This window comes from Aotus nancymaae, unplaced genomic scaffold, assembly GCF_030222135.1.
Source record: "Aotus nancymaae isolate 86718 unplaced genomic scaffold, 86718_ANA_hifiasm-v0.15.2.pri h1tg000059l, whole genome shotgun sequence".
Taxonomy (NCBI): domain Eukaryota; kingdom Metazoa; phylum Chordata; class Mammalia; order Primates; family Aotidae; genus Aotus; species Aotus nancymaae.
The window spans coordinates 18,437,970-18,462,485 of record NW_026988473.1 but is presented as its reverse complement, the minus strand read 5'-3'; the positions used below and the strand labels follow the sequence as shown (position 1 = coordinate 18,462,485).

General features: G+C 37.1%; 1 protein-coding gene across 3 annotated transcripts in view; it reads left to right on the top strand.

Annotated features, from left to right (window-relative positions):
* TTC17 (tetratricopeptide repeat domain 17) overlaps positions 1 to 24,516 on the top strand; it is a 135,386-nt gene that overhangs the window by 73,765 nt on the left and 37,105 nt on the right. For 2 of the 3 annotated variants that reach the window (XM_012452388.2, XM_012452391.2), the window contains exons 17-22: positions 4,841 to 5,011; positions 11,699 to 11,958; positions 12,429 to 12,582; positions 16,315 to 16,435; positions 18,341 to 18,500; positions 19,444 to 19,527. In XM_012452388.2, the coding sequence (XP_012307811.1) occupies positions 4,841 to 5,011; positions 11,699 to 11,958; positions 12,429 to 12,582; positions 16,315 to 16,435; positions 18,341 to 18,500; positions 19,444 to 19,527 (950 nt within the window). Of the gene's footprint in view, positions 1 to 4,840; positions 5,012 to 11,698; positions 11,959 to 12,428; positions 12,583 to 14,260; positions 14,843 to 16,314; positions 16,436 to 18,340; positions 18,501 to 19,443; positions 19,528 to 24,516 lie in introns of those variants that run through there. The other variant, XM_012452392.2, reaches the window with a different exon arrangement.

The following is a 24,516-nucleotide window of genomic DNA, read 5'->3' as shown; positions in this document are numbered from 1 at the left end:
TCCAGTCTCATTGATGGGCATTTGAGTTGGTTTCAAGTCTTTGCTATTGTAAATAGTGCTGCAATAAACATACGTGCACATGTGTCTTTATAGTAGAATGATTTATAATCCTTTGAATATATACTCAGTAATGGGATTGCTGGGTTAAATGGTATTTCTGTTCTAGATCCTGGAGGAATCGCCACACTGTCTTCCAACATGGTTGAACTATTTACACTCCCATCAACAGTGTAAAAGCATTCCTATTTCTCCACATCCTCTCCAGCATCTGTTGTTTCCTGACTTTTTAATGATCACCATTCTAACTGGCATAAGATGTATACCCTGATAACTTCTAATAGCCAGTTAATTGATCATACTAGAGATTCTGAATTGACTATACCTAAAAGGCCTTATTTTAAAAAGATTACATTGGGATAACTTACTATTCCAGTGCAGCTTTTCAAGGAGTCAGTGCTAATAATAATAGCATCTTACCATGTGCTAGGCAATGGTGTAGCTCTTTGCATGTAATTCTCAACAACCTAATGAACCAGATGTTATGAAGCTCAATTTGCAGCCTGGTGCAGCGGCACATGCCTGTAGTCCTAGCTACGAGGGAGGCTGAAGTAAAATCACTTGAGCCCAGGAGTTCAAGTCCAGCCTGGGCAACATAGTGAGACCCCCATCTCTTAAAAAACAAAAACAAGTCGGGCACGTTGGCTTGTGCTTGTAATCCCAGCACTTTGGGAGGCTGAGACGGGTTGATCACCTGAGGCCGGGAGTTCGAGACCAGCCTAACCAACATGGAGAAACTCCATCTCTACTAAAAATACAAAAATAGCTCGGCGTGGTAGTACACGCCTGTAATCCCAGCAACTCAGCTGAGGCAGGAGAATTGCTTGAACCTGGGAGGCAGAGGTTGCAGTGAGCCAAGATTGTGCCATCGCACTCCAGCCTGGGCAAAAAGAGCGAAACTCCTCTCAAAAAAAAAAAAAAACAAACAAACAAACAAAAAAAACTCAGTTTGTAGATGAGGAAACTGATTCACAAAAAGGTAAAAGTAACTTGTCTTGCCCCAGTCTGTACCCACAACCACTTCTCTAATGCTAAAAGAACCACATGATCTTATCATTGATGCTAGCTTTAGTTACTTGGCTCTTAACAAAGTTTTGATGCCTCTCAATTCAACTGTGGCATTTCTTTATTATAACTAACGAAAAAGCATCCTAAGTTACCCATCCAGTAATCTCTACCAATAAATGAGATTTAGAAGGTAAGAATTCTTTTTAACAAGTAAGTGGTTACCCAACTCTAGGTAGAAAGTGGAAAATACTCTTCTAGCAATTTGTAAAGAATTAAGATGAGAAGATAGGAGATCCTGAGAACTTAGTACTCTTTGACAAACTGTTTTGCCACATGATAAATCGTGACTTTACCCCTCGGGAGACTTTGACAAGGTATGTTAAATATGTAGTTGTTTTTCTAGACACCCTTGTAGGATACGTTAGTATTAATCACCCTATTTATGCAGGAGATACTCCAAGCATGAAAAAGAATGTTAATATACTAGGATCTCGTAGTAGTTTCAGAATCAAAAATACCCTTTTTGGAGTTTTATACTTAGTTGATAGTCTTGTAGTCTTTTACTTCTAAGAAAAACCTAACTGCCAGGGTTTGAATTAGATGCTAAATGCTTTGCAAGCAAGTAATAGAGCATTAAACACAGAAAAGTGTTTTCCATTTTCACCAGGGACCTTATTACCTAAAGCATTTTATTTAAATCATGTTGTTCCTTTAAAGAAAAATCGTACCTCTCAAGGTTAGTGTAGGTCATAGAATCTCCCCATCTTTGCGTAAGCAAAAAACAATAGTCTTACACATAGAAGATGACTTGCTTCTTTCCACGTATCTTTCCATTTTTTCTTCTCCGATATTTTCCTGTGTTTCTTTAATGAGAGCATCATTCCTACCTGTGGCAGGAAAACAGGAAATAGTTTTCCACAAAGGCAACTTTTTTTAGTTCCGCTTTGAGCTGGAGCAGACCTATACTATAGTCTAAATAATAGAAATTTTACGTTTTTCTAAAGTACTTCACTTACCCTTAGAAAGTGGAAGGAGTAAGTTTTTAAATTAGGCAATTAAACTATCACCAAGCTACGAATGCAAATCACATGAGAACCCTAAACTGGTCTGTTTTTAAAAGTTAATGTAAGAAAGTTGGTATTAACAATTCTAACCTTAAAGCATGTAGCTTTTATGTGATCGTTTTGATGCCTATTTCCAAGAAATACCCTACCATAAACCTCTTACTCTTTTTTTTATTCATGTTTTCCTCCCTGATTATTCTTCTCCTCTCCCTCTGAGAGATGTTGGCCCCAATTTCCTGAATTTGAGGGCAAGACATTCTTAGAATGCACACGGCTTGCACAAGATTTCTGAGTTTGAGGTCATGCAGAAGGAATAATTTTAGCTTCAGGGTCCCTTGTGCACATAACATTTTATAAATTACCTATAAGGTATTTTTTTGTATTTAAAAAGATGAGACCAATTAAATTTTTACTGTGGGCAGAGGGTGGGAGAGAAACAGAAGAGAATCAAATGTTGAGGGAGGAAATCAACTTCAGAAAACATAGAATTTCACTGGGTTCCAGTGTTAAAGGCTTGTCCTTTGCTTTTATAAGGCTGTTTTACACAACCCGTGTCAACGTGAAGAATGCTTTAATCGGCATCATTGTCATCATTATTTCCTCTCTGTTTTAATAGACATGCTTATTTATATCCCAATTAAGAATTGTCTCTGAGAAATGTGATGTTCTTCATAATAAATTATAGTCAATTGTGTGTGCAGAGATGGTTGATGTCATTATTCTCTTTTATTTTAATGCTCTTATGTTTAGCTCCCCTGACTTAACTACACATACCAGATGGTGAAAACAGAAGTGGAGGCAAACTAACAACCTCTGTCCTGTCGTAGGAGAATCTGGAGAAAGAAAGCAACTACCATTACTCATGGCTTCTTTCCTGTTAGCCCTCCACGCGCGTGCGCACACACACACACAAACACACACACACAGCACTCAGTCTTTATCAAGTTGTACTTCCCACTGCTCCCAACACAAATGAGAATTCCCGTGCCTGTTGCTTTGCCCAACACGTTATTCTTCCTTGCCTAGAATGCTGCCTTAAGCTCAGAAGCCTTGTAATAAGGCCAACCTAATCCAGATCTCAGATCTACCACTTACTTTTGACTTTAGGCAAGTTACTTTATTTTACTGAGAATGAGTTTTCTCATTTGTAAAATGAAGACACACATGGATTTTATGAGGGTAAAGTGGAGGAAAAAATATCAAGCACTCAAAAAATATTTCTTCCATTTCCTGTAGTTCCCCTTTTATAAGTCCTACCTATTCTTCAAAATTTGAGTTCTAACTACTCAAAGCTTATTCTCTGAAGCACTTATTTGGCACAAGTATTGTGTGTTGTCTTGTATTAACTGTCTCCCAAGTTGTTTGTCAGTTTCTTGAAAGCTAAAACTCTTAAAACAAAGAATCCTCAATTTCTGACATAGTCTTGTTAAATACAATGGATTCCGATGTATAATAGTGTAAATGTGGAAAGTGGAAAGTGACTCTAAGCATGTGGTCCCCTTACTCCAAAGTCATTAAGTTGGAAAAGGTTTTGAGTCCATTACATTTTCTTGGCACAGTAAGGGAAATGGCATTAGAAGTACTTTCTTAAATTATGAAATCTAAAAGAGAGCCATGAGTCAAGAAAGAGAGCTTGGTTTGGTGGACGTATACAGATAGATAGATAGATAGATAGATAGATAGACAGACAGACAGACAAATCAGTCTATCTTTGAGACAACATTCTCTAAAATATAAACTTTTAGAGTGTTTTTGAATGTTCTGTTTAAGGTAAGCAGCTATTTATACACTCTTAACCAAACAATTGTCCTCTAACAGGAAAGTTATGCTCCTCCACTGAAAATGCATTTTCATTGACAATGTTCATGGAACACAAAGGGGAAAGAGGGCACCCATTCAGCTTGCCAGATCAGTTAGAACTAACCATGAGTAGTCAAAGGAGGGACAGATGTCAGCCAGATTGCTGCCATATTAGATACAACTATCTGGTAATATACTTCCCTACCCAGAGAATGACCATCAGGTAGAGCTGAATAGTGGGGGTTTTGGTTCATATTAACACACAACTCCTAATAGGATCAAAAAGCCTTTGACTCATTCCCACTATATGTGCCAAGTTATTTTTATTGACATGACCAGAACTTGTTTTCCAAAAGAAACATTGCAAAACATTTCCAGAGGTTATATTACAGTCTTAAGTGTTGATTATCCCCGTTTAATTCTTTGGCTTTTAATTTTTAATAATTCATTATTTTTTAGTATATCTTATTTTAAGCCATGATGCAAAAATGGTGTTTTTCTCTGCTATAATTTATCTATCTCAGACTTACCCAGGTATTAACCTGTCATTTCTCACTTTTGAAAGGCAAATAGAAGGAAAACTTTTTGATGATATTTCTATCCTCAAGAAAATATTTCATGGCCATTATCAATGGAACAAGGTCTTGGAACTTGATCTTTGTTGTTACAGTTTTTTTTTTCTCCTCCCAAATATTTAACAGTAGCTTACAGCTGAAACTTGAACTTCAGTGCAAAATCTTGAATCACAGTAATGATCTAGCTTTGGGTGCAACTCACTGATTTTTGTGTGTTCTGCTGAAGAAAAACTAGCATCATCACATTTTTGCTCTCGATATTTTAGGACCTTGTACTATAGTACAACACAAGAGAGATGTTTCTAATGTGCTGTATCTGTGTCTCTTGTCATTGAGGTAATTGTCATGAGAAAACCCTGGACAACAGCCATGACAAACAGAAATATTTTGACAACTCACAGTCACTGGATGCTGCTGAAGAAGAGCCCTCTGAGAGAGGAACAGAGGAGGACCCTGTATTCTCTGTTGTGAATTCAGGGAGGGACTCAGATGCCCTTAGACTTGAAAGTAAGTTGATTTGACCTGAGCTGTGGTTCTGGGGAAAAATCAACTCTCACACTTTAAGCTTAGGCTTTTCTCTACTTTTAAGAATTTGTTTTCTTCTTTTAACAATCATTATATTGTAGCATCATGAGGGTGACTCCTAGGTGGTGAGGCAGATGACATGCTATAGTGTGAAAGCATTCTTCACACTTTCTTTGTTCTCCACCTCAGTGTCTTCTTTTGCCAGAACAAATCTGATTTGTTTATGTATCAGTCTTCTTAATGTTACTAGTTTATTGAGTAAATCATTGAAAAAGGAAGATAAGTTGCTTTTACACTAACCCAATAAAATAAGATTTGGAATAATGGGCTTACTTCTTAGGCCTTCTCCTAAGATTCCATTTGATGACCACATTTTGAGCTATATTGTACTAAATGGTTCTTGCTAAGGTTATCAGAATTGTCAGAATGCTTGACTTCTTTTTAGTTTTCATCCTCTTGACCACTTTACTGTGTCTGGAACTATGCATAAGTCCTCACTTCTTGAAACTCTGTCCTTTCCTCTTGGCTTCTGTAATGTCACTTGCCCTGGCTTTCTTCTATCCACACACCACCTTTTTACATTTCTTTCATGTACTCTTTATTCTGCCCTTTATTTGTTGGATTATCCAGGATCCTAAATTTGACCTTCCATTCTCATCCTTCTATGTATTATCTCTTAGTGATTCAGATACCCTTGACTACACCATTGACTCCAAATCTGTATTTCAGCTAAGACATTCTCTGCAACTCCAGATCTTATTTCTACTTTTTTTTTTAAGAGTACTCTTTATCTGGGTGTGCCATAGGCACTTCAGTGTAACATATCCAGAATTGAACTTCTTTTCATATTGGCCCTATTTTCTGAAATGCTTCTAATGTCTATGTTCCTGATCTCTGTTAACAGCATCAGAACTCACCCAGGCACCACTGTATCCAGTCAGTCTCTCAGACCAGACCTGTTGCCTCTATCATCTCTTCATTTATTCCCTCTGCCTCTACTTGAATTCAGACTTTCTTCATTTCTGCCTTCACTATTGCAGTAACCTCTTAATTTAGCTCTCTAAATCTAGTCTTTTATTTTAGTCTGTATGTGAAGTAAGAGAATAAGTGTAATCAATATAGAATTTTTGAAAATAACCGTTACCAATTTTTTGTACATCCAAAGAGTTGCTTCTAAAATGCAAATCTAATCAGATTTGCAAGTCACTTAATCTTCCTGAGCCTTTTTTACCTCCTGTATTCAAAAATACACCAACGAAAATGTCTTATAGAGTAGTTTTGACTATTTAAATGAAATAACTTGAGAAGCATTTATTTTAGTGCCTGGTACTTGGAACCCAGTAAATGTTCTACAAAGTAAGTATAACTGCACTTTCAGGAGTCAAAGTCTTCACAAGCACATATACATAGTACATGGTCAGTAAGCATCTGTTCAATTCAAGGGAGCTGTAACTTATTTGCACAAGAATTGTTGCAGGAAAGATTCCCTGTTTGCTTTTCTAGGTTATCCTCTCAGACCCTTGTTTTCTCTTGCTATAATGACCCACCTAAAAAAAGAAAGACCACCACTGGTACAAACAAATACTCATGATTATTATTTTCTGCTCAGAAGAGAATCATTTCTTTACTTACCTTAATTTGGTTGATTCAATCTAAGCCTTTTGTGCTTTCTGATTACTGGCTTGAAATTTTATGTCATTGTATGTTAAATCTTAAGCATATCTGCAGCTTTCCAATCTGACTTCAAATCAGACCACTGCCTTTAAAAGAGAACCCTAGAACTCAAAACAGAATTGCCTAAGGCCCTATGATGGTAATCTTAATTTGGAACCAAGTTTGTCTAATTCCTTAGAATATTCTTTCTCTTTTGTAAGACAAAGGGACATGTTCCCTCTACAGTATTGTTATTAAAGGTAGTATGCATCTTACTTGCCTTCAGAAGCCACAGTCTTAAGTACTCTGGTACCCATTGATACTACTCATGCAAGACTTTCTGGAGGAAGAAGTTTTCAGTCAGATTTTGCAGTCCATCTCTTTGAATTTGTGTTCTTTTATTTCTTTTTATGGCTGTGTTTACTTCTATCTTGTTTTGAATCTAGCACTCATCTTTCCATCCTTTGCTCCCGAAAACTCCTTGAAACTTCTCCTAAGATTGTTAATGCTGTTTATTATCAAATATAGTCACCTTCTGTTAGTCAGCTTCTGATATTCCACTCTCAGGAGTGTCCTCTGTAGCCATTAACTGGCTTCTGTTTCTACTCTAGGTATGGTGATCCCAGTTTCTTTCTGGATAACCCATTCCATGGTTATCTGAGCCAAAAGTCTTTCCTAATATTGAGCTAAAACATGACCTCTCATTTCTAGTTTTGTCTTATGAGGCTAACAGCGTCAGTCTTGTCTCTCATTGATAGCACATGCTGTTAGGTGTTGAAGATGGTTATTGTTCCTGCTTACCCTCCTTTTCCATGTCTTTGCTTCTCTTCAGTTAAATGTCTTCACTTCCTTGAATAACTTATGTCACATTATCTAGTCTCTTCACTGTCTTTGAAGTAATCTCCCTGGAATTTGTCAAAATCTTTTCAACAAAATATTTTTCAAGCACAAGTTTTTGGTGTAATAGATCCGCTGGATATATCACTGGATCCCCCTAGGTTTCTTTAGTTTCTCTTCATTTAACATGGTTTTAAGTACTTTTGCCAAGTATATTTTCTGTGAATGTTCTCTGCTTTGGACTTCTCTTAAAGTGAGGTACCCAGACTTAAACATGAATCTCCAGGTATGTTTGGAACATTACAAGCTTCTTTTTATTTACAACAGGACTACATATGCATAGCTTCATCCTTTTTTTTTTTCTTTTTTGAGATGGATTCTCCCTCTGTTTCCCAGACTGGAGTGCAATGGTGTGATCTCCACTCACTGCAGCCTCTGCCTCCCAGGTTCAAGCAATTCTCCTGCCTCAGCCTCCCAAGTAGCTGGGATTACAGGCATCCACCACACCATTCAGCTAATTTTTGTATTTTTAGTAGATATAGGACGTCACTATGTTGGCCAGGCTGGTCTCAAACTCCCGACCTCAGGTGATCTGCCCACCCACTTCGGCCTCCCAGAGTGCTGGGAGTACAGGCGTGAGCCACCGTTCCCAGCCCATAGCTTCATCTCTTACCACTTCTAGTCCCTGTGATTCTTGATAGTACCTAATATGGCTCAGATGCAACTGTAAACCTTCGCACTACCCTGGGATCGGCTTCATCTCAGTGAAGGATGTGAACTCACATAAACCTCACTGTGGATGCTCACATTCTCTTCAATTTCACAATATTTATTCTTCTTTTTCCCAGTGTGAAAATGGTGCATGGTAATGAAAATCAAGAAAAAATAGGCTCTGTTTTCAGTTTATATCATACCATCTGTCCTGCAAGCAGCAAGCCCAAGATTTACTTATTCCTCTTGCTTCAAGCATAATTTGAAACCTTCCGAGATCTCTCTACAATCCAGACCTTTCACCAAACCAGAATTCTACATTTTCAGCTGTATAGGACAGTTGTGTAGGACAATGTCCTATCTAGGACAATGTCTGAAGATACAGTCCTCCATCCATTCTTGTCTAGACTGTAGGTTCCATGGGTTGTTACAACCCAGCTCTTAGCACATTGTTAGATACACAACAAACATTTTCATGAATTAATGACGAGTGTCTACAATTCCGTTTATCCTGTTGCCCTTTCCTAACTCCATTTTCTTTATAAATATTCTGTTTATATATTCACAGATTCTAAACCTATAGTCATATAATGAAAATCCTAGTTTTTTACATTAGAGTTAAAAATCTTGAAATCATCTTTGAGTCTATCCTATTACTGATTATTCTCCATTAACATTTCTTTGTATACCTCTTTACTCTCCCTTTCTTTTAAATTCCTTTTGCCTTTACCCTAAGATAACGTACCTTCTGTAACTCTTACAAAGATTCTTAAATACCTTTCTAATTGGTCTCTTCGTCTTCTGTCTTCTCTTTCCTTGTCCAACACCCCTATTCCAATTCACCGGCAGATTTACTACTATAAGACTTTAACCTTTGTAATTATTATGGCCCTCATCCTGTTATTCTGCTTAAGAAACGAGGCTACTTTTACAGTGAATCCTCTCCATGACTTTCCCACACATTTGTAACATCACCCACCTTTCCTAAGTATCTTATTTGTTACTATCCCCTGTATACATTCTTCGTTCTAATTAGTTTGAAATTGGTAGTGCCTTCACATGTGCCTTTACTATCCCTATATGTATGTATGTGGACAGAAGAGTCTATGCATACATACTTTTTAAAAAAATTTGTCACTCTGGAAGGCCGGATGCAGTGGCTCACAACTGAATCCCAGCACTTTGGGAGACTGAGGCAGGCAGATCACCTGAGGTCAGGAGTTCAAGACCAGCCTGGCCAACATGGCAAAACCTCATCTCTACAAAAATACAAAAAAAAATAGCTGGGGTGTAGTGTCCCTTGCCTGTAATCACAACTACTTGGGATGCTGAGGCAGGAGAATCACTTGAGCCTGGGAGGCAGAGGTTTTAATGAGCTGAGATTGTGCAACTGCACTACACTCCAGCCTGGGCAACAGAAAAAGACTGTCTCAAAAAAGGAAAGAAAAAAAGTCACTCTGGGGAGTGTCCTCCCTGGCCCTCTACTCTGTCTGTCTAAATCCTGCCTCGGATAGTCCACCTTTCTCTAAGGAGCATTTTGTGATTAAATGCAAATATTGTTTTTCCTCTAGAAAAACAAATATTTTCTTATTATTTCATGTATATAGTTCTCTGTCTCCAACTTGATTATAAATTGATTATATTTAATTAAGGTTATAAACTTTCCTTTTTTTTTTGTTCTCAACTACAGCTTTTAGCACAGAGATAGACACATAGTGGGCTGTCAGTAAAGTTTAGTTTATTTTTTGCTAACTCAGAGCATACTTATGATCTACTTATTCCTCACCTGTGAGGAGAAAATGTAAAAATATGTATGTATTTAGTGTTGTTTTTTAGGAATTGCTTTCACCTCAACCCCAGCAAACTTTAGAAAAGCCTAATGGCTACCAGCAGTAGGAACCTGCAGCAAACTCCTCCTTCTCTCTTTATTTGAATATCAGTTTCCATTAATGAAAACCCCTCTCTCTCAGAATTTTTAAATAATGATATATATTTCCACATGGTAGGAACACAGGGAAGCAATAACCTTGAGTTACTGGGTTTGCAGAACTCTTTGTAGCTAAACAGCATGAATTTTTCCAATGTATTGCTTAACGACAGGGATATGTTCTCAGAAATGCATCCTTGGGTGATTTTGCCATTGTGGAAACATCATACAGTGTACTGTACTTACTTACACAAAGCTAGGTGGTATAGCCTACTGCACTCCCATGTTATGTTACATAGTCTCTAGGCTACAAACCTCTGCAGCATGTTTATGTACTGAAATACTGTAGGCAAGCATAACACAATGGTAAATATTTGTGTCTCTAAACATATCTAAACGCAGAGAAGGTACAGGAAAAATACAGTATCACACTTTTATGGCACCACTGTGGTATATGCAGTTCATCATTGACCAGAACTTCATTATGTGGTGCATGGCTATAATACAATGTTCTAAATCCCTGAACAAGCCAGAATTACCAACTGAAGATTATTGCACTAGAATAATGAAACTGGCATTTTGTGAGGTATCAACCCAGAGCCCTTAGGTTTTCCTGTGGGTACGTGTTACAGAAGGAGACATTTTGTTATTTGTTCTTGCAACCTATCTACTTCCTAAAGGGATTAGAGATGACTTTCATGGAATGTGCAATAAAACATGCAGCCATTAATTCAGAATAAACAGGAAAAGTTAAGTAGTGAAGAATTTTTTAAAAGAAAGCATCGTATTAAGAAACTCAGGCTAATTTTGCCCGAACTTCCTTGGTTATTCAAGCATAGAGGTGAACTCAGAGGGTTATGTAGCTTTCATTGAATAGTAAAGGAAACACACCGAGTTCTCAGGGGAGAGAATTTTCGCTAGGCCACTGCACTGAGAGTCTTCCATAGGAGTCTTTATATAAAAGACTTAAGCCACCTAAATAATATCTTGGTGATCATTTTAGAAAGAAATTATTGTAGTATATTGCTATTTTTTGTATCAGCCATTAGTGAAAATGGGAGACTCCATGTAGAAATTGGATAGTTTTCCTTATATCATTTTTCAGTTAAGGCAATTAAGCCAGCTATATGGTCTGGACACACAGCTATGTCTAGATATTTGAATAAACCTTGAAGAATCACACATATTAAATAACATAATAAGCTTCATCCTCACCATCTATGTGTTATATGTAGACAAGTGGATCTTTTTAAAAAAATAGTGTATCACATACCTCTCCTCATGCTCCTAATAACAGAATCTCTGACTGCCTGCCATCTAGCTGCCACTGTTCTCAGCCAGGCTTTTGGCAAAAGCTAGATGACAAAGTTGGTATTTTATTATGAATGTTGAAAATGTTGAATGGTATTTTTATTATATTGGGCTATAGAAGTGCCTCTTAGCAGACCTAAAACGTTTCTCCAAAAGCAGGGTTGGAGTCACCCAAAGATTTGAATGAGTGCTATGTACCTTTTAATAACATGCTGGCCCTTGAATTTCAGGTACGGTGGTTGAGGAGAGCAATGGTTCTGATGAGATGGAGAATTCAGATGAAACAAAAATGTCAGAAGAAATACTAGCTTTGGTGGATGAATTTCAACAGGCATGGCCTTTGGAAGGCTTTGGGGGTGCACTGGAGATGAAAGGGCGGCGTCTAGATTTACAAGGAATACGGGTGCTGAAGAAAGGTCCCCAGGATGGAGTGGCCAAAAGCTCTTGCTACGGAGACTGCAGAAGTGAAGATGATGAAGCAACAGAATGGGTAAGTTTGCCAACTTAATTCTCACAAAATTGTAGCCCATGTCTTTCAGGACACCCTAGTATGCAAAGTGGGAAGTTTCTGTTGGACATGTGGCACTACTTTACTGCACACTCCAGGACAGCCTTCACATGGGAATTTTACTGGGAAGAAGCATTTCATGTTACTTATGTGTTGCTGGCTCTTCTGGAAGGCAGGAGGAAATGGGATGGGTGTGAAGCCACAGTCAAAACTGCAGACTTGGAGCTGCCCAGTTCAGACATCTTTCTTTTCAATTTCTTCTATACATTCTTCGAGACTAGGTTATTTTGTTCATTTCACTAACCATTTTCTATTTAGGTCTTTAAAAATTAAACTCAAGAAGATAACTTAACCTGAGCACAGGACTGGGTTATTCTTAAAGTAGTATTCACAAGTCATCAACAGATTTGATAACTCGTCTCATTTGTCCCTAACATGTTTCTGTTTCCCAGATTACATTCCAGGTCAAACGTGTAAAGAAACCCAAAGGAGATCATAAGAAAACTCCTGGGAAAAAAGTAGAATCAAGTCAGATAGAAAATGGGCATCGTTACCAAGCAAACCTGGAGATCACTGGCCCCAAGGTGGCATCTCCTGGGCCACAAGGTAAATTGAATGTTTAATATGCCAATTTATTCTTTTAGATCTCACTGTCTCATCTCACAAAGGTTGTATTTGTAACTTGAAATAGTTCAGATGAGGTGATAAAGGGGCAAAATGAACAAGAAACCAGTCTGTCTTCTGTATCAATGAAAAAAAGTTCAAACTCTAAAGCATTATGGAAATGAAAATTCCAGTGGATTTAACGTGAAAAACTAGGTGAATATTTACATGCTCTTTCCATGTGGAAAGAACTTTCTAAGGCAGAGAGAGAGAAAGAAAATAATAATTCTGACATCGGAAAGCACCACAAAATGAGACAAAGGACTGAAGCAAAGTATTTTTTGTAGATTATTTATATATATTTACAGAATATATGATAAACAGAGGGTATCAATATCACTTAAAGAGCACCTACAAATCAATATGAAACATAAAGTATTTCAATAAAATAGGTGCAGAGTACATAGGCAGTTCACCAAATATAAATACACAAACACACACACAGACACACACACACACACGGCCACTAGAGAAGATGTTCAACCTCATCAGCAATCAAAAGAATGCAGGCATAAACAGTAAGATACCAGTTTTGATTATCAAATTGTTTTTAAACGTGTAATACACACTTTATTTAAATGAAGTGAATTTTGGAGTCGTTGGACTAGATGCATCAGGAAATTTAAAAATATACCAGTTATTCTACTTCTAGTAATTTACCCTAAGTAAATCATCTTACAAGTGCCATAGATATACATAGAAAGATATTGATCATGGGATAACTTACAATAAAAAAAAATTGTAAAGAACCTAAATGTTGTAATTGCCTAAATAAATCATAACACGCCTATGCTGCATAATATGCAGCCAAGATATTGGTAATATAGTAAGTAAGGCAATTTATCAAGTAGTAAATGTAGAGAATACCTCAATGTTTGTAAAGTAGTAAATATGCTACATTTTTTTCACATTTCAATATCTCTGAAACTGGAATATATCTTACAGTTGATAGTGTCTTACATAATAATTGGCACTGTTTTTTTTTCTTAAATCCTGAAAAGCAATGTATACTTACAGTTGATAGCATCTTAGATTTGATGAAATATGGTATAATAAATAAGCACAGAGAAATAAAACTAGGAGGAAATACATCAAAATGTTATAAATGGTCATCTCTGGGTGCTAACAGAGCTATAGGTAATTTTTATTTTATTCTGTATGACCTTTCCATTTTCTAAATATTTTATAACAAGCCTTTATTACTTTTATAAACAAAAAAACTAAAAATTTCTTATAAAAGTGAAAATTAAAGCCGAATATGGCTGAGATGGTATGAGAGCACTTAAGCAGTTTTAAATGTATTCAAGTTGGTGGGCCCAAGTAGGGCGTTGAATGTACTTGCAAATGAGATAATGGAACCACTTATTGGCATTAAAGTGAAAAGCTCTAAAACAGAGAGGACAGAAATACTAGAGAGATTCAAAATCCCAATTTTCAAATAAGTATGGATTCTATTCACTACTAACTAATCATCTTCATGATAAATCCTGACAGAGTTATAAAGCAAAGTATTAAATAGTTGGTGAGCCCATGGGGGAAAAATGGAGATCATTAAGAGCCATTGTAGATTTTCTAAGACTAATAATAATGCTTAACTAATTTCATTTCCTTTTTTGGTTAGGGCTACTAGACTGGAAGACCAGGAAAGTGCCATAGACATAATGTAACTGGATTTCAGCAAGGCATTTAACAGAGCCTCTTATGATATCCTTGTGAACCAGATGGAGAGATGTGGGCTTGAAACCTTCCCATTGCCTACAGGATAAAATTCAAACTTCCTAGTGTGGTGTACAAGACCCTTTACAACCCGCCTCTGTGTACCCTTCAACACCATTTTCTGAACCAGCCATGCTTATGTTTTTTTACCTCAGTGCCTTTGCACCTGCTGTTCTCTCTGCCTGGAATGCCCTATGCCCCCTCTGCGTGCTAAAATATCACTCATCCTTAAACCTCAAAATCAAGTGCCATCTCTCCCTTGTTACCTTCAGGCAGAATTAGTTACTCTTTCCTCTGTGCAATTGTTCTCCACCTTTGCTCTAGCTCTTTTTCTATTGTATTGTAATGATCTGTTTATGTTTACCTTCCTTACTAGACTGTGAGCTCAAGAGCAGGCCATCTTATTATTCCTGTCTGTACCCCTTAGTGTCTTTCATGGTTCCCAGCCCCTTATAATAAGTGCCTAATAAATATTTTTCAAATGAAATTATTAAATGTAAAAGAAAAATAAGATTTTTTGTGAAAATTATGGCTTATTTAAGTTATTAATTTAAACAGAATCAATTTGAAACTCTTTCAAACTTTTCCTTTCTGTTTTGTTAAAATCTCAATCTAAACCCCTGCCTGTACCTCAAACAGTTTTCTACTGTTGGTAAATTCCTATAATATAAAAAGTGCTATACAGAACTAAAGTTCTCCTTCCTGCCTATTCCATTATAACTCCTTCGGAAAACCCTTCCCAGACAAGACAGTTCTGCTCTTTTCTTGGGGATTTGGTGTAAGTAAAGGGCCCAGACCCAAAAAGTAGTACCTACGAAGGATATTAATAAACAGAGCCTTAAAATTTTTTGTAGCCTTAAATAGCTTGTTGATTGGGAACATACACTTTAGAGTCAAACAGACTTGGACCTGGATCCCAGCTCTGCCACTTGCTAGACAGGTGACCCTGGGCAAGTCACCCAGTCTCTCTGAGTCTCTGTGTACTCATCTGAGAAGTGAGAGTTAAAACCTACTTCAGGCTGAATGCAGTGGCTCACGTCTATAATCCCAGTACTTTGGGAGGCCAACCTGGGAATATCACTTGAGCCCAGGAGGTTAAGGCTACAGAAAGCTAGTATCATGCCACTGCACTCTGGGCAAGAAAGCAAAGTGCTGTCTCTAACTAAAAAAAAGAAAAATGGGAAAAAAAAATCTACCTCATAAGGTTAAGGATGTAAAGCACTTAGCATGGGATCTGAACACACAGGAAGTGCTCTTCAAATAGGCGATAACCAGTCTGGTTCTTGGACTGTGGTGTTGTGGCAGGGGCAGAGGGGAGATGATAATCTTTCATTAGCATCATTCCCTGCTGCTCTTTAAAGCAGTGGTTCTCTCTACTGGGGGCGATTTTGCCCCCCAGGGGACATTTGGCAATATCTGGAGACATTTTTGGTTGTTGGGGAACGGTGCTACCAACATGCAGTGGGTGGAGGCCACAGATGGTGCTAAACACCCTCCATTGCACAGGACAGGTCCCTCAAAAAGTTACCCAGCCCAAAATGTCACTAATACCAGGTTGAGAAACCCTGCTTTAGAGATACATGTTTCTACTAAGTTGGAGTTGTCTTTATAAAATCAAAATATAGAAGGGTAAAAATTAAGTTTGATAAGAATATTGGCACTGAATAATACCTTAACCCTTATTTCATGTTGCTCAGACTTAAATCCAGCAAAGGACTCATATATTCTTACTTCTCCATCTATCTTTGAGAATAAGGCTTTACTCAGAGATGATCTTAATTCCTATGGATGAAGTAACAAGATTTTAATTAGATCATAGATGGGGGAAAGTCTAAAGACTAGAAGAATGACTAGCACCTTCAAATACACCAATCTGGGTGAAGTAATTACCATGGCATAAGGGACTTTGGGTTCTGTTCCTTTGCACTTGCATGGATTCATGGTGTGCTTTTCTTCTAGGAAAAAAACGTGATTACCAGAGTCTGGGATGGCCCAGCCCGGACGAATGCCTCAAACTCCGCTGGGTGGAGCTGACTGCCATCGTGAGTACCTGGCTTGCAGTTTCTTCAAAAAACATTGAGTAAGTATGTTAAGCCTCTCCCTCCTTTATGGCATTTGAGTTTCATTTAACCCAGCTGACTTTAGGGATGCCCTCTTAGTCAGCAGCTTAGTAGAAGAGTCACCCTTTCTAGAGCTGATCATTCAAAGGATGACCATGCTGACCATGTTCCCCAGGTGGACCCAACCCATTGTAGCAAAGCAGTGAGTGTACCCCCCTTCTTGGTGCCTTCACCTGCCATTTGTAAGCTATCTAGCAGCCATGTATAACTTGCTTAGTTTGAATTGAAGACTGGATCCCTCTTTATAGAAGCACAAAACCCATGGTTTCTCATGAATACCATGCAGTTATAAGGGAGCCAGAGCAAATTCAGATTTGCAAACACCTACTGAGACATGGTAGGTGCCTCTGATAACTTCTTTTTCCTCACTGGACACTCACTCTCTTTTGCTGACCCCTTTTCTACCCTTTAAGTATTAGAGTTCCCAGGATTTAGCACTAAGCCTTCTTATTTTGTAATCACTTCTAGTAAGACTGATCTACTCCCAAAATCCCAATCAACACAGATGTACTAACAGCTCCCAAACTTGAATCTCTAGACCAGACCTTTTTACAATGCTTTCAACTCATTTGCCTGTCTCCCTGACCTGTCTGTCTAGATTGCTCTCAGGCACCCCATGCTCAGGAAAACTAAAATTTCAATTTTCTTGCCCACTCTCCATATTAAAAAATTATTGCTTTGTTTGTTTTTTCTTTTCCTATTTTTAGTAAATAGCTCCAGCAGTGCTTAAGCCAAAAACCTGGGAGTTATCATAACTTAACAATTTTCCTTCCTAGCTCTTCAAATTCAGCCTGTTACCAATTCATGTCACTTTTACTCCCGGAGTATTTTTCAAAACCATCTACTTTTCTCCATCTCCATTGCTGCCTCCTCAAACCAGAGCACCACTATCCCTACATAGGTTCATCCAGTACCTCCTAGCTGGTCTTCTTCCTCTGTTCAATCCATTCTCTCCACGGTCCTCAGAATTCTTCAAATATAAGTCAAATCACTCTTAAAGCACTCTGGGAACTTCTTACTGCTATTTAACGTGGACCGTAAAGCCTTTCTTGATCTGCCTCCTGCCCATCTTTTCATCCTCTCTTTTGCCCTCTCTCCTGCCAGGGCTGTCACACGTGGTGTCTCCTTTGCCTGTGGCATTGTTCTTGCTGCAGGTTCTCAGCTGGTTAATTCATACTAATCCTTCTGGACTCAACTTAAATCTTACCGCCTCAGACTCCTTCACTAGTTACCTCCCTCCTCCACCAGTGCAGAGGCAACATGTACCCTCGTGGAGTATACTGTCATTGCACCATATTTTACCTTTTATAACTTACTATGTGTAATAAATGAATCACAAGAAAATGAACACGATAACCGCAAGGACTGTGTTTCACTCATTATTATAGTCCTTGTATCTGACATGTAATAGGCTCTAAATAAATAATGAGTGAATGTTTGTCTAATAATGCTTAGATTTTTAAATAGCTGGAAGTAAAACATGGCAGTGCCAATTTGTCATATTGGTGCCTATGATAGTCTATAGTATTTATCTTGTATATGGTGGGCAAATGAAAGGAAGTACTTAGTCTTATAGCTAAATACAATGTATGGGTGTATATGTGTAAAATTTACTGTCGGAGCTTTAGGTAACTTTTTCTGTGGGGAGGAGTGTGCTGCTGTGCATAAAATAAAAGATAATAACCAGTTGTGGGTATTTATCACCACTTATATCTTGGAAGAAGAAATCCTAGAAGAAAACATACCTCGTTTAAAACCAGGGGATAGCATGTTGAAGCTATGATGAGCTGATTGTTAATGCTGTTTCTCTTCTCTTCCCACCCATTCAGAAATTTCCCATAGCTAATGTAATCTCCATTTTTCAGCATCACAGAACACATAGACTTTGCCACCCCTATACAGCAGCCTGCAATGGAGCCTCTTTGCAATGGCAATCTCCCCACCAGTATGCATACACTGGACCACTTGCATGGGGTTTCCAACCGAGCCAGCCTGCACTACACGGGGGAGAGTCAGTTAACAGAGGTGAGTGCTTGGCTTTGTTCAGGCTGTTTTTTAGCCTCACATTTAGGATGCACATTGATAGTGGAAAGCACAGGTGACCAGTCCTTTTGGAAAAAAAAACAGGGCCTTTTTTCATTTAGGCATCATCTAGGTGGATTTGGGCCAAGTCTGATTTCTTTCAGGCCCTGAGACTGAGCTTATTATTATGTTATTTCTTTATGACTATGAAATTTTAATTCTGATTTACCCCTCAAGGGGATTAGTGCTGCCTTGCCATCAGATATAGACTCTTGAGAAAAATATTTGGGGCAGTTAATTCTCCTGTTGACATTTTTAAGAAAGGAAAGGAAGGCAGACCCAATACATACCTTAGCAAAGCGTATACCTAGAAGAATTGGGAAAACATGTCACAAGTATCCAACAGGAGAGGATTGGTTAAATAAATTTTGGTATAGATGTAAGATAGTATACAGTGGAACCATTAGAAAATATACAGTAGAAATATTCTTTTTGACATGAATAAATTTTCACAATATATAATGTAAAAACATAGGTAACAGTATACAGTGTAATTCAATATTTTGTGAGAAAAAATATACATAGAAAACTATCTGAAAGATATACATAAAGGAATTAAAAGTGGTTGTTAATACCTCTCTATATACATCTTTACATGTCTGGGTGACAAGATTACACATAGTTTATTTCATTTACTCTGTGTTCTAATGTTGTTATAATGAATGTGTTTTACATTCTGTAATTTTTGTTAAATGTAGGAGGGCTGAGGGGATGATAAAACAGCCTTAAATGTATCTTCCATAGATTACCTTACTAATAGGACCACAGCATGTAGCCTAGAAAAACAGTTTGCCTCTGTGGTACAGTGCCCAACTCAGCATTAGCAGTATCATCTAGATCCTGCCTCGTTTTCATTCTTCTAATCTACCATCTTCCTCCCTTCCAGGTATTGCAAAATCTCGGCAAAGACCAATATCCACAACAGTCACTTGAACAAATTGGCACCCGAATTGCCAAAGTTTTGGAAAAGGTAAGTCACCCCACAGAAAAGCTGGAAACAATTACCCTCCTTCTAACCTCTTTTCTGGCTTATTTGCTCTTAAGTAGCTCTGACCTCTTCTGTTAGTTGCTTATTAGCACTTGGTGGCTAAAAGGATAATGTGAAATAATTCCCCTCAGAACGTTTCAGTCACTTTCCCATCACCTGGGTAGTATTCTTTTCTGTCTCTTTGCCTGCCTTCTGTGGTGAAACTTACTTAGTCAGATTTCTCTTCTTTACCCCAGTATGTGTGTATAGAAGTGGTAGTATTGGAAACCATGGAATCTAGGTATATGAAATAAGTCAGATATTCTGATGGTGAAGAATATTTGGTATTTTGAATGATGGATGGGAAACACACTTTGAAATATCTTTTCTCTTGAAATCATGAAACAAAATATTTACCAAATTGCATTTTCATAGAGCCTATAGAAAATATCATTGAGAGGTTCTAAGACGCCTACCTCTGTGTGATATTTGTGTAAAGAGAAGGAGTTTTTAAATTTAATTTTATTACTTTATGGCTAAGAATCTCTGTATTACTGTGGAATACAGAAAATATCATTGAGAGGTTCTAAGATACCTACCTCTGTGTGATATTTGTGTAAAGAGGAGGGGTTTTTTTAATTTAATTTTATTACTTTATGGCTAAGAATCTATTACTGTGGAATATTAAGATAGTTATTTAAAGAATCAACCCAACTTCATGTATGAATGTGACATTGTGAGATAGCAACTTCCTTCATCTTCCGGATATCACACGTGGAAAAATCATCAGCAGGCTCCAGTTGTGATGAAACTAGAGCAAACACATGATTGCCAGACTCCAAATAGAGTAAGGATTGCCAAAAGTGGTTGTAATCCACACAAAAACCATACAAGATGAATTGTAGCAGAAGTGAGGCAGGGTTAGCAATTTCAGAAAACATCAGCAAAATTCTCCTACCTGAAGGAACTTTCTACAAGTAGCCCAACCAGGAAAATCCTGAGTAATAAAAACAGAGCAGACACAACACTGATATAAAAATAAAAGAAAACTGACTGGGCACGGTGGCTCACGCCTGTAATCCCAGCACTTTGGGAGGCTGAGACAGGAGAATCAGCTTGAACCCACAGGCGGAGGTTGCAGTGAGCCGAAGTCTTGCCACTGCACTTTGTCCTGGGTGACAGAGCGAGATTCTGTCTCAGTCAATCGATCAATAAAAGAAAACCATAGGAAAAAGCAGCAAAACTTATCAAAGACTACACAGCAGGAGAAATATTGTCATGGAACACATTATAATTCAGACTAAACTTTTCTCCTTGAATTAAAATATTAGGCCAGGCACCAGAGCTCATGTCTGTAATCTCAGCGCTTTGGTGGACAAGGCAGAAGGATTATTTGAGCCCAGGAGTTTGAGCCAGCCTGGGCAACATATCAACACCCTGTATCTACAAAGGAATAAAAAATTAGCCAGGCATGCTCACACACACCTGTAGTCTCAGCTACTTGGGAGGTTGAAGTGGGAAGATTGCTTAAGTCCAGGAAATTGAGGCTACAGTGAGCCATGATCATGCCACTGCACTCCAACCTGGGCAACAGAGTGAGACTCTGTCTCAATTTTTTAAAAAATTACATTGAACAGTTGCCTTTTTAAATAAAGATTAAAGCAAAATATACAAACAGGAGAAAGATTAGGAAGGGACAGAAAAACAAGAGATAGAAAACTGAAATCTATTCAACTTGAGTACCAGGCCAAAAAGGCCATAGTAGAAAAATGTTGTCACAGAAATGGTGACAAAATTGGAAGGAGCAGCAAGAGGAACATAGCACAAACAGAGAAAGGGACATACAGGACAGACGGGTTCAGTGACTAAAATAGAGAGTTAAAGAAAAATTGAAGATAATGTTAGAGAGGAACATATTTTAAGCTCTAGATTCAAATAAATAGGATTTGAGTCTTATTCTATTTCTTTAAAATATATTTTGTTAAAAGGATGCACTGCGTGCCATAGAAAACTGAACCAGAACAGCCAATAGCAATGCTTATTCAAGCAAAATTACTCAGTTTTTAAAAGATAGTCTCACAGAGTGAGACTCCATCTTGGAAAAAAAAAAATATATATATATATATTATATGTTATGTATAATATATTATATATAATACGTATTATATATAATATATATTTTATATATATGTTATATATATGTAATGTATCTAATCAGATTTTTCAACAGCAACTCTTGATTCCAGAAGACAATGGAGTAACATATTTAGGGCACTTAAAGAAAAAAAAATATAAGCCAAGGATTTTATGTGCTACCAAACTGACCATCAATATAGAGTCCACAGAAAAATTGTGATTAACATGCAACAAATATTGTTTCCATGAACCCCTTCTTGAGAAGACTGTCTAGAGATGAGCTTCAGACAGCCAAAATGACCAGAGCAGCATTGGTATAAGGGACTAGTATTAAGCATTATATATTTGTCTATAGAACCAAGACTGAATAATGGCTCTAAGAGAGGCAAGACAGTATTGTATGTAGTGGTATATATGGAAGCTCCCCAGCTTACAATGGTGTTACATCCTGGTAAACCCATTGTTAAGTCGAAAATACCATAGGTCAAAATGCATTTAATGCACCTAACCTACCAAATATCACAGCTTAGCCTAACCTTTCTTAAACGTGTTCAGAGCACTTACATTAGCCTACAGTTGGGTAAAATCATCTGGCAGTATAGTATATTATAGAGTATCAGCTGTTTACCCTCGTGATCATGTAGCTGACAGGCAGCTGTAGCTCGAGAGTGTTGTACTGCTTTTTACTGTATGCCTGTTGCTTTCACACCGTCATAAAGTTGAAAAATCCTAAGTTGGGGATTGTTTGGGCTCTGAAAATGTATGTGTAGTACAATTATTAAAAAATGGTGAGAGAATGGGAGAATATGTGAAAGGTAAAATAAGCTCACTGATTACTTAATACGTACCGGTTGGGAACTAAAGAATGGTACTTCAAGTGCTGGTAGGGAGGAAAGGTAGAAATGTAAGAAAAGGTTATCAGATAATTTCCATATTGTTGGGAACCAATAGAATACAGCCCCAAAAAAGGGTGGAGGAAGCAAGAGTAATGGTATTATATAAAGGACTGACTGTATAGATACAGTACAAGCCTTCCTAAATACCAAAAGATAACCTGAAAAGAGACAGTATGCAAATAACATAGACAATATAGTAAAAGAATACACATGTACACACATTAACCAGATGTATTCAAAGGACCAAGGACAAACATATTAATTATATCCATAATTGCAAATGTGCTTACCTTAACTATTAAAAGAATAGGATTTTCAGATTGGCTAACAAAGCATAACCAAACATTATGCTATATTCAAGAAACATCCAAATAAAATTTAATAAGATTTAAAGTAAAAATAAAAGAATGGATAAGGCTTACAAGGCAAATACAAATAAGAGAGCAAAGTGTATGATCTCCATACCTAACAAGGAAAAACTTAGATCGAAAAGCTTGATGTGACAAAGAAATATACTTTATAATGTTAAAGACTATACTTTATAATAAACTTATAATAATTATTAATATTTATGTACCTAGTAACTCAGAAACAAAGGTCATAAAGCAGAAACTAAGGGAGATTCAGAGAAACAGATTAAAATATACCCCATAATACCAGACCAAAAAAAAATAAGAATATAAAAGACCTAAATAGCATAATCAGTAAGGTAGATCTAATTAGATATATCAAACTCTAAACTTTGATATTAGAAAATACATCTTTTTGTCATTTGAACATAGAATATTCATTCGTGAAAATTAGAGCAATGAACAAATTCCAAGGAAGAAAATAAAAGTAGCGGTTTCTGACCAGAATGCAAAAAATAAAAAAATAATAACAATATAAAATCCCACCTATCCGGAAATTCTAAAACATCATTTAAACAGCTACTGAGTCAAAGGGAAAATATAAAATAAAACTTAGAATTTCTTAAAGATAAATGAAAACAAAATAAGTCTGTAGAACAGATTTAAAACAGTTTTCAGAGAAATTCTCATAGCATTTAGTACCTGAATCGGTAAAAGTGAAAAATGAGAAAAGATATGAATTAAACACCCAAAACCAGGATGAAAAATAAACCAAACTAAAACAAAGCAAAGAATTAACAAAGAAAAAAAATACATGAATTATACAGAAAAGCAGTAGAAATAATGAATCCAAGTTGAGTTTGAGGCATATATTAATGAAGTAGATACGTCATTAACTAACCTAATAAAGGAAAGGAAGATTGCCAAAATAAAATTCTAAAGGCAGGGGGACTCTAAGAACTCTAAGAATTGATACTTTTCTTAGCACGATAACACACACACGTCACTTAGCAGAAAAGCCAGGACCTTACTAGGTGCCTTCTAGATGCTTTTCCACTCAAGTCGAGAACCAGCCAAGAATGTCCACTATATATCCTACTACTCAACATGAGTTTGAATGTATTAATACAGACAAAGAAAACAAAGGCATTCAGACTGCCTACTGTATCTAATAAAATTGTATGTCTGGAAAACCCAAAAGAATCCATGGAAAAGCAGCTACAAAGAATAAGAGAATGTAGTCGCATAACATGAAAAGTTAACACACATGTAAAAGTAATATTCCAGTTAGGATGTAGTAGATCAAGGCAGGTCAGTGCATTACAATAACTTGAATGAACCAGATAAACTTCTAAAATCATGTTTTTAAAGCTATCACAGAACTAGGCAAGCAACAAAATATGAAAGAACTAAATTGCTAGTGACAGAAGAACCTTTCCAAAGTGAGCTGATGATTGCCAGCTGCGTCTCCCTGCCTACTTCATGCCCCAGCATTTGTTGATTCCAGGTATAAGCTAAGAACTGGCCTTAACCTATGGAGAAAGCCATTACTGAGGAAAAAGTGAAAGTAGTAAAGCTTTTAGCAGTTGTTCAAGGTGGAATTAACAGAT